The sequence below is a fragment of the Diplotaxodon limnothrissa genome, linkage group LG3, assembly GCF_057381915.1.
Source record: "Diplotaxodon limnothrissa isolate DT_005_m linkage group LG3, D_limnothrissa_male_GT1.1, whole genome shotgun sequence".
NCBI lineage: Eukaryota > Metazoa > Chordata > Actinopteri > Cichliformes > Cichlidae > Diplotaxodon > Diplotaxodon limnothrissa.
The window spans coordinates 15,507,220-15,518,369 of record NC_140598.1 but is presented as its reverse complement, the minus strand read 5'-3'; the positions used below and the strand labels follow the sequence as shown (position 1 = coordinate 15,518,369).

The 11,150-nt window shown below is 40.7% G+C and overlaps 1 protein-coding gene across 1 annotated transcript; it reads right to left on the bottom strand.

The window, feature by feature from the left end:
• Positions 1 to 3,674: 3,674 nt before the first annotated feature.
• Positions 3,675 to 5,077, bottom strand: LOC146634657 (uncharacterized). Its single transcript, XM_085343119.1, has 3 exons — positions 4,712 to 5,077; positions 4,250 to 4,566; positions 3,675 to 4,041 (listed from the first exon to the last, which is right to left on the bottom strand). Exons 1-3 carry the CDS (start codon positions 4,954 to 4,956, stop codon positions 3,686 to 3,688), a joined length of 918 nt encoding a protein of 305 aa, XP_085199245.1. The 5' UTR covers positions 4,957 to 5,077; the 3' UTR covers positions 3,675 to 3,685.
• Between the last annotated feature and the right edge of the window lie 6,073 nt (positions 5,078 to 11,150).

The window sequence follows — 11,150 nt, the reverse complement described above, 5'->3', positions numbered from 1 at the left end:
CTCCTCTGCTCTTCCTTCTTCTCTCTGCAGGTGGAGGCGATGGTAAACAGGACGGTGTGTGTGCTGAGAGAGGAGGAGCTGTGTCCTGATGATCCAGAGAGGTTGAAGCAGCAGCAGCTTGTGTGTAGAGACGCTCTGACTGGGCCATGTTACTGGGAGGTGGAGAGGAGAGCTTCATCCAGCAGTGACTGACAGAGGAATGAGAAGAAGTGCAGATGACTGTCAGTGCTGCAGAGTGAACTGCTCTGAGAACAGCTCCACTGTCAGACACAATGTAGAGTCCAGCATCATCCCTGTGTGTCCCTCTGGATCTGACAGAGGATCATCAGTGTATCTGGACTGCTCTGCTGCTGCTCTGTCCTTCTACAGTCTCTGCACAGTCTCTGTCTGACTCTGGCTTCAGACCCTCCTGGATCAAACTCACCTGGAAAGACTTTCAAACATCACTCAATAGATTTGAATACAGAATATATTTGATATATACTGTAGATGTACTGTAGAGTTGCAGTTTGTCACTTGTAAATACAGTCTGTGAGCAGCTGTGAGCTGAAAGATCTTTCTAGAAACACGAAATGTTTTCACTCTTCTGTTGCTTTTTCATATATTTCCACAACATTAATATTGATCCCACCTGTCTCACCTGTTTCATGCTTTTATACATAATAACAGGACACGTGTGATCTGAGCGCTGCTGTGGTTGCTGTGCTGCACGTCTTCATTTAGATAACAGAGACATCTAGTGGTTCAGAGGGAGAACTGCAGGAGGTGGAGCTGTGTTTTAGCATGGAAAACTTTTTATCTTTTAGGCGCAGATACAAATATGACAAGTATCAGTGTGAGATACAAAAGGTCACATCAGTCAGCAGAGGGAACAGTGATCACACAGCAATGTAAGAATAGAAACATAACAGTGAATCTGGACATGTATACAGAGGGAAGCAAACAAACAGGATGTAACACTACATTAAAGCCACAAATGGGAAGAAAACAAAGCCAAAGGAAAATATATTTGATCTCAGGAATCCAAATCAGATGCTTTAGAGCAGGGGTCGGCAACCCTGGAGGATTTGAGGATTTGAGGAGGATTTGTATTTTCTGTTGTACAGTTCATTTGCTGTTATGGATAAAAAGTCTTTTTTGTTTTCAAAATAGCTGATAAATATTCGCTGATAGCTGCAAACATCTGCGCACAAATATAATCCTATGAAGTGGTTCTATATAGTGTGTAATTTATTGCTAATGCAATCATATGGCACATTGACTTCTCAGGAAATGTTAGATGCACTCATCATCAGAAAGGTGTCCGACCTAAACCAGGGGGTTTAGAGCATCATAGAGTCTTTGTGGTTTGTTTTCTTTAAGTCATTTCACAGATTTTCTCTATAATTTCAATTCCTTGAATAAAACAACAAACTTAGGGGATGATTTTGTAATCTGACTTTATGTATGAAAGATTTGACTAAACATAAAACAATCTTCCAACTCAGTCGTCATTCTTATCTTGTGAAATCAAACCAAATGTTCTGTTGTCTCTAAATCAGGGATTGATGAAATCTTTGGTTGCATCCATTTATGAACATGTTCTCATTCATATTAAATCGTAGTCTAAGTCCTTCTTTAGAGGGATAAATGTCATTCATTATCTTCAAATGTGTTTCTGTTGTTTTGGGGGGAAGTTTGAAGTCCATTGTTCAAAGTCTGTTAATGAAACTTTATGAAGTTTATGTAGGATGTTTTTCCTATTTTGTATTTGTTTGAATTATGATGTATTTCTGACTCTTGCTGCCATGATGCCAGGTCTCTCTTGAAAACAACATTTTTAATCTCAATTAAATTTTCACCTGGAGAAATAAAGATGATAATAATAATTTTGTCTTCAGGGAATCATTTCTCTGTAAAACAGCTTCTTCTGAAACTCTTGTTACATTTCTTGTTTATTGTTTGCTGGTTTTAGAAAAATGTCATCGTCTCTGTGTGAACTTAAACTCTACATGTGGTGTCAGCTATAAACGAGCTCTAGAGTCTAATAACGATGCTTTTATTATTGTCTGGTATCCAACCTAACCCTGGGCCTCTGGCTGAATGTGAAACACCAGCAGATGTTAAAAACTGTCTGGGTTACACGTGCATCACGTCGTGTGCTTCCTAACATGGATATGATTGGAATCTGGGCTGTTCAAGCGGTGCTGGTATCGTTGTTGTTTCTGAGACTTTCCAAATCTTTACTGGATAAAAACGTAGCAACTGATGGATTTAACATTTAGCTCTCAGACTGTCCCAGAAAAGGCGGAGGTCTGGAAGTTTATGTGAAGCTCTGTCTTGCTGCTCAAGTCTTGTTCTCTCCATCTGCACCTCAGCCATTTGAAATCTTGGCCTTAACTATTGATCTGTTTGGAAATCAGACTGTTGTTGGCTGCTATCAGCCTCCACCTGCTTCCCCCAGCACATCACCGTCTCTGGTTCAACTTTTATCTGAGCTGCATTTTAATGACGTCTTTCAGATGGATGATTTTCATTGGGACTGGCTTTCTTCTGTGTCTGATGATTTTAAGGCACGCTGCTTGTTTTTAAAACTGACTCAAATTATTTAAAGCCTCACACGCCTTGATCCTAAACACCCAGATAAATCTGCTCTTATTGACCTTTTTTAACTAATATGCTGCGTAAGTTTTCCACATCTGCAGTTTTTGCCAACGACCTGAGTGATCACTGCGTAGTTGGTGCTGTGAGAAACACTAAAATCTCACGCTCCGAGCCCGCATCAGTTTGAACTGGGGTCGTATTAAACAGGCTGACAATGTCAGTTTGGGAACATTTACAGGAGAGTTGTGTCTACTTTGTGGACAGACACGCCCCTTTTTGCCAGGTCAGGGTGAAAGGTCGGGACAGGCCTGGTTTGGTTCAGTACCGGCCGATCTCCTACATGAGAGAAACCAGGCCTGGGCAGGAAGTCTGGCTCTGATGCTGATTGGCTACGTTTTCATTAGCTGTGTAATCGGATTACTGCCTCCATCATCAAGATGTAACTATTTTTTACTTTAACGACTGACAGTCCAAACGACCGTAGGAGGTTTTGGCAAACTATAAAGTGTCTCTGCCAGCTGTGACTCCTCAGAGCTTCCTCCTCACTTAAATATCGACTCCACTCCTGTGTCACACAAAACTGAAATGTTGCTTTAACAAACACTTTGTTGCTTCTTGCTCTTTGTTCAGCACAGTATCTGATGGTAAACCTCTTGCACACAACTCTGCAGAGGTGGAAAGAGTACTCAAAATTTGTACTCAAGTACAAGTACTGTTACACTGGTTAAATTGTACTCAATTACAAGTAAAAGTACTGGTGTTAAAAAAAATACTTGAGTAAAAGTACAAAGTACTGTTCTCAAAAACTACTCAGAGTATTAATTACTTTTTAACAGACTGATGTTTTATTCTGTTGTCAATAGCAGGCATTCAACTCGATTCACCAGTATAAATATTTATGTTCAAAGCACATTTTTCAGATGAACAAGGTATAGAAAGGTAACTTGTTTTGTAAATAAATGTAGATATAAAAGGAGGAATTTTGTTTGTTAAAACAATGACAAAAATGTTTCTGAACATGCATAGAACCATTTAAACTTTTCCCCATACACTGAACAACAGGCAGGTAAGTGTCTTAAAGGCTTAGCATTTCTTTCACACTTTACTTTCTGAACCTTTTGTTCAGTTTCAGCAAGAGCTGGTTTTCTAAATTAACAGAGGCAATCCGACTTCGTTTGGCAGTGAAGAGTAGACCAGCACAGCTAAAAAGTCGTTCACACGCAGCAGAAGCAGGCAGAGCTGTGTTCAGTTTAAGAGAGAGGTTTTTGATGGCTGAGAAGGAGTGCAGCAGCTCCATGGTGTCTGTGGCACAAGCAAGATAACCATCAAGCTCAACTGCACTTTGCAGCCTTCTGGAGATTGGTCTGGAGAAGAATTCATCTTCATCAGATGACTCTCTTTGCTGATCCTCACTCTCATGCTCTGTCGTTTCAAGATGTTGTTTGATGTATGTCAAGGCTGTAATTGCAAGTAGATAACACAATTTTGTTATTTAAATTTCAGTGATTATTCCTGAACACAAATTTAAAATTGGCAAATTCTCAAAAAGGATTGTTTAGTATTCAGGACAGACCATCAATAACTTACAATGTATTAGGTGAAATACTCACTTAAGCATGTGTTCAAATGTAAAAATACACAAAAATGGGATCACATGAATCCTTACCAGCCTCTGTTACATCTGCTCTGTCAGTCCAGGAAGTCTTGAACTTGGGTAAGAGGACTGCAGCTGCAGCCAACTCTGGATCCTCCATCATCGCTCCAAAACGCTTTTGAAGGCCATTTTGCAGGGCTCTGATGAGTGGCACGCATGTCTTGCTTGATGTCTCCAGCCTGCTAAGTTTGGACAGTAGTTGTTGGATTACTGGCAGGAGCCATCCCATAAAGGAAGTGGACTCAGACTGAAGGATGTTTGAAGCTTTCACCAGTGGCTTCATGGTGGTACAGTACTCCCTTAGGAATGCAACTTCTGCAGGACTCAACCTGTAAGACACAACAACAAAACCCACCATGACTATAATAGGGATCTTCTGATTTAATATTAAGAGTCTGCTCACGTTTTTAACCATCCATTAAGGAAAATTCACAAAATTTGAAACCATATTGGTAGGTGTCCAATTTTACTCACATTTTCACCTTGAACTCCTCACAAATGCTCCTGATGGCATCTTCCCCCTTCTCATCAATGATGCGTATTATCCTTTCAATGGCAAGGTAGGTTGAATTCCATCGTGTTGCATTGGGACGAATGATCTGTAGCTCACACTTGTCCTCTACCACTTCATTAGCCAAATGAGATCGGCCAGTTTTGTTCCAAATGGCCTGGCATTTTGCAAAGGTTGCACGGGAGAGCCTCTTGTAGGTTTCATTCATGCTCTCTGCTAGGGCAGCATCAGTTGTTGCCACAAGGTTTAGCAGGTGACATGCACATCGCTGATGAGGCGGAAGTTGATACTCCAAACCAGAGTCTTCATCAAGAATTGCACTTGCCTCATGGTAGTCAATATGGTCAGTCAGGTCAAGAGTTTCTGGGTCTGCTTCATCTTCAGCTTCATCTGCATCATTTTGTGCCCCAAACATGTGGAAGGCCTTGACAAAGTTGGATCCACTATCAGTTGTGGTTCTTACAACTTTGCCTCTAATCTTGTATTGGCAATGGATATCATCAAGCGCACCAGCAAGCATGTCAAATGTGTGAGACCCTCTCAATCTTTTGCATGCTAGTGCTGCAGATCTTCTTTCCAGGGACGCTTCCTCTATCCAATGGCATGTGACTCCAAGGTAACTTTTCTGATGAGCTGACCAACAATCAGTAGTGGTAGCAACAAATTTGACTTTATCCAATGCTGCAACCAAAGTCATCTTCATGTGATCAGCAGCTTCACAGATTCTGGCACGGACAGTGGGTCTGGAGATGACTTTGGCTTGAGGTTGTAATGTGGTAACCAATTCTTTGAAAGATGGCTGTTCTACCACTGCAAATGGCTGTAGACCCTCACATATGAAATTGATGACAAGCTTGTCAACAGTTGCTTGTGGAACATGTTTGTTTGCAGCTCTCAACATCAGGTCTGGTAACTTGGCTTGTGTATTTGCTGAGAGCTTGTTTGGTGTGGCTGTGGTCTTTCGCTGACGAGATGTTGATGCCACAGTGATATTGTACTGCTCAGTCTTCGATGGATGTTTCCTCTGTAGAGATAAATATTATCATACGTCAGGTTCATACATTACTTCATAACATCACTGTGATTAACACTAAAAGAAAACACATTTTTAAAACATTATTCAACTAGACTTGAGCTAATCTTTGATTGTTGAGCATAGTATAAAAGAGTGGTGAATTGGTCAAATTTTGCAGATATATTGCTGTATTTATTCACAAGTGTAAACCAATTTTGAACGATCATTGCAAAAAACATGAATTTCTGTATACATTCTAAGTTCTGTAATCTGTATACTATCTGTAAAAAGAGTATCGACCAATGTATCAGTATCTAAATTTTTAACTCCTTTTTATCAGTATCACCCTAAAGTTTTCAGTATTAGTCAGGTCCTAAAAATACTAAGAGAGCAAAATATGTGTATCTAGCAAATCTAATTTAAGAAAAGGGATCACATACACAAAAATGCTGCCCATACAGCTAACAAATAAAACCAATCCACATTATGTTCTTTAAAAAAAGATATCATATTGGGAAACATATAACCCTACTGATTAAGAGCCATGTCACTATGATAGACCTATATCAGGCCAATGATCCTGATCAACTGATCCATCGGGCTCTGGTACATGTCAGCTGAGAGCTGGAAGATTAATTTGAGATGCAGCTCAGCACTGTGTTCAAGTTTGTTTGTTTTTTTAAATAGGCCAGCTGATTGTAGGCCTGTGAGTTTTAAATGACTACAAGTTTAATTTATTGTAATGACGGTGGTTATCCAAATAATAAGCTAAAACATTCCTACGAATTGTAGCTCAGTTATGCATGCACACACGCACATTAGCTAGCTCCGTCTTATTTTAATATCAGGCTAACCAATGGCGGTGACAATATCTTAGCCAAACTAGTAACCTTAACACACATGAAAAATAAGAAAGCAATATCATACACGTATAGTTGTAAAACCTCTTACCTCAATGTGTTTTTTTTAGATTAGATGCTGAAGTCTTGTAAGCTGAAATGACTGTAGAGGTCAAACAAAGTTTGCACTGGATCTGGACGCTGTCTCCTTTTCTTCCTCTGTACACGAAAAATTCCTCCAGGTATGGCCACGGGCACGCGTCCTCCGTCTTTTCTACGTCGTTTTCATGGTTGACAGTGTTGTCCTCTGTCTCCATTTTGGCTTCTTTGTCTCCAAATCTTTCGTCTATAAAGTAGTTTATACTCCACCATTTAGCACCTCCAGACACCTGTGCCTGCTGCTGCAGCGGAGTTTATTCTTTGCTTACGTCTTAAATTGGCGCGGTTGCGATTGCACGGCCTTATTGGCTGCAAAAATGCAGACGAAAGGTTTGAATATAAATTGTGGGCGTACTCAGTAGTGACTTTTGATTTTATAAGTAGCGAAGTAGATTACATGGTGTAAGTTGTACTCAAGTATGAGTAAAATTACACACTTGAAAAATTACTCGTAAAAGTACAAGTACCCAAAAAATTTACTTAATTACAGTAACGTGAGTATTTGTAATTCGTTACTTCCACCCCTGCAACTCTGCTCGTAGTTCCTGCTTACTGATACCTTTTCCTTCACACCTGTCACAGTAGAAGAGGTTTGTAAGGCTTTGAATAGCCCCAACACCAGAAACTCGTCCTCACAATCGTTCTCCTTCCTTCTTGCACTTGGCTGCAAATATCATAGCTGAGCCAGTGTCTTATATTTTTAATCTTTCTCTACAACAGAAGAACACCACTATACTCTGTGTTCTCTGGTTAACTGGTCCTCATTGGTCTTACACAGGATGGTCCATTAGTATCATTTTATCTATCAATCTGTTTCTGGGTTACTGCCTCCTATTCATCAGAGTACATGTTAGGCAAACAGTTTAGTCACAGCCTGCAGTCTCAGGACATCATTACATCCACTGTTCCATCAGTTCATGCAGAGCTTGGGAAGAAGGCGTTCTCCTTTTCTGCTCCGTCTTCATGGAAAACATAACCGAAGGATTTAAGGCTCTCCGTTGATTTCACTTGCAGACTTCAAAAGACGTACACATGTTTTTGTGAAACCATCTCTGGGAACTTGTTCTCGTTTTTAATGTGACTGAGTACATTACACAAACTTTTCTCTTATTGTTGTAATTTTAATATGTGTGTCTGGAACAGGTCTCTCTTGTAAATGAGACATTGAGTCTCAATGAGCCGACCTGTATAAATAAAGCTTCAATTACAAAGTCCTTTGTATAAAAGCTCCTTCAGCTGCCAGTGGGACGTGCTGTGGCACTATCGGTTGCAGAGCCTTTATATTGTTAGTTAGAAACTACAAATATAATGGCTCACTGTATTTCAGAATCAGAGAAACTTTATTAATCCAGGAGGGAAACTGAGTTGTCATAGCAGCAAATATACAAGAAACAACAAGCACTCATATAAAGTGAGTGTAGAAACAGAGTTATGATAAATAAATATTCAGATAAATAATATCAATATATAATATAAATAATATATAATCCAGTTTTGAGTTCCCTCCCCAGACACCTTAACGCCCACTCACATCCTGGGCCATCTGACCTCAGGAAATCACATGATAGGGTGGGGCCAGGTTTCACAATGAGCTCACCCAAAACCCTGGCTGATTAGGACCCCCACCCGCTTTCACACCTTGGCTCATGTGATTACGTAGAGGATCATCAGGGGGTCCTTTGTCCCTCTTTGGGGGGAAACTCCCACTGGGTTTAAATCTGGGACTCCCCACCAACTGACCCTTAGAACTGAAGAAGCTTCTCAGATGAGAGGTGAAACGTCTTCAAGCAACTCAAAGAAGTCCAGACGCTTTTCTTTGCAAGCTCCTTAGTCTACAATGACCTGGATGACTGAGAACCGTCACAGACAACTCAGTCCCATATTTTAGGTTATTCTGAATAAATCGTTCATGCCCTCTCTTTGGAAAGAAGCTGTTGTGGTTCCTGGTCCTAAATCTAGTCGTCCAAAAGTTCTAAACGACTTCAGGCCTGCTGCCCTCACCTCAGTCTTTGAAAAAATCATCAGAAATGTGATTATGGAAGACACTGAACTTCAGCTTGATTCAATGCAGATTGCACATAAGCCCAATAGAGGAGTGGAGGACGTGCTTTTGATTCTACTTCACCTGATTGTCAAACATGTAGAGAGTAAAGGACTTCAGTTCATCGATTTCTCTGCTTTTTTCAATAACACAGCCCCAGATTTGAATCAAAAGACTTTTAGAACAGTTTGAAATCCGGACAAACCTGAGCAAGTGCAGTCATATAAATATCTTGATGACAAATGCTATTATTTTTCTGTAAAGCAAATTGACCTAAAAGTAAAGTAACCTTGATATGTCAGGATGTAGATGTCCCACCCAACAACGTCACCCAGCCCTGAAACATCGGTACTGTTCAAGGCAGCATTGCTGTCCACACGTCCATCAGAGTGTTTCTTTGGACTTCATGGTGTTGCTGCTCCCAGTATTCTCTGAGACAACCTCTGAGGCCGTCACAGAGCAGCTGTATTTGTACTGACATTACATTACACACAGGTGCACTCTATTTAGTCATTAGCACTCATCAGGCAATGTCTATGGGCAACTGACTGCACTCAGACCAAAGGGGGCTGAATAATAATGCACATAACAATTCTCTTCACTCTGCTGACAAGAGATTCAACCCCCACTATGAGCACCTTCTAAAGAGCACCATTGAAAGTATCCTCACCAACTGCATCACTGTGTGGTATGACTCCTGCACTGGGTCCTGCAGGAAAAATATGACAACGGGTATTGAGAGCAGTGGAGAGGATTGCAGGGTCCTCTCTTGCCTCCCTCCCCAGGAGATCTACTGTGCCTGCCTCATTCGAAAGGTCCTCTTCATTACAGGTGACTCCACTCATCTCTTCAACAGCGTCTTCAGTTTGCTGCCATCAGGAAGGATACTGAAGAGACCTTTTGACCTTTACATTTTCGTTAATATCTTTAAAACAGAAGCAGCAGAAACGAGAATTTTAGCAGCACAAACCAGCACAAGCGTAGCACAGTTGATTGACACCAGTTTTGTTTGATTTAATTAATGTGGGGGGGCTGGTTGACCTCTGGGGACCTCTAGAAATTTTCTTGAATATCTTTAAAATGATAGCAGCACAAACAAAAATTTTTACAGCACAAACGTAGCATAAACGTTTGATACCACTTTTGTTGGATTTGAAGAAGGTGGGGGGTCGCGGGAAAAACCAGCAAAAGAACTCGAGCAGCCGGGCTATGTAAAAGGTGTAGGGGGGCATGTTTGCGGTCACGTCCAGTGGGTGTGTGGGCTGTTTGAGTCATCTGTTACCAGGCAAACTCCAATGCAGCAGGCTGCTGAACACACACAGGCCTCCTGCATCCTCCTCTTCAGCTCTGCTTGCCCGATATTGTGACCTAAGCAGGGTTGGGCCTGGTCAGTACTTGGATGGGAGACCGCCTGGGAATACCAGGTGCTGTAAGCTTTTGCACTTCCACACACAAACTGCAGAGGGCGCTTGTGCTTAGAGGCATGAGAAGTTAACATTTATGGGTGATAAAATCCTTTTTCTATATTTTTAACATGAGAATATCAGTTTTCCATCTTGTGTTCCAGAGTAATCGGACAAAAGACAAACGTAGAACAAGGAAAAAAGAGGCCAAGTGTCTCACCTATAAAACAAAATGACTGTTTTCTGAATAGTCTCACACAGATAAACATTTGCAGGGAATACCTTTTCCTTCAAAACAAACGTCACAGACTGTGTTTTTCTTTACTGATTGTATTTGAGTAGAAACTCAGATTAAAATGGCATCAGTGCTCATAAAATGATTTAACTGTAAAAGTAGGTGTAGTGGATCACTTTGCATAGATCTAGATAAAAGTGCTGTAAGCAAAGACTACAGTGGTCATTGAGCAGCTGTTCCTATAATGTGAATCTGGGATAAAGGCACAGATTATTTGTTTGCCTTTGTTTCCTGGTTCTTTCTTTCTTATCCAAATGGAAAAAGAGAGCATAAAAGTACTGTTTACAAGCAGCTTATCTATCTCATTGTGCCCACTATCATAAAATCTTGGTTGACTGAGCACTGAGCCATCTACCACTCGAAATTGAACCTGTGTGGGACAACAACAAAGTCCAGTATACTAAGTTTCAGTAATGTGCAGTTTTTTCTGTGGAAGATGTAAATCTAAATAGATGTCCTATTGTATGCATAATATACCACTGAACTTTATAAAACAACTTCTAAAAGCAAATTTCGATTTATTTTAGATTTTCTCAAATCCAAACAGTGCTAAAAGCATGCACACAGTCAAATATTTTTCATACGAGGTGCTGAAGGTTCTGCAATGTTCTGTCAGTGCGCCCCAGGGCAGCTGTGGCTACAATGTAGCT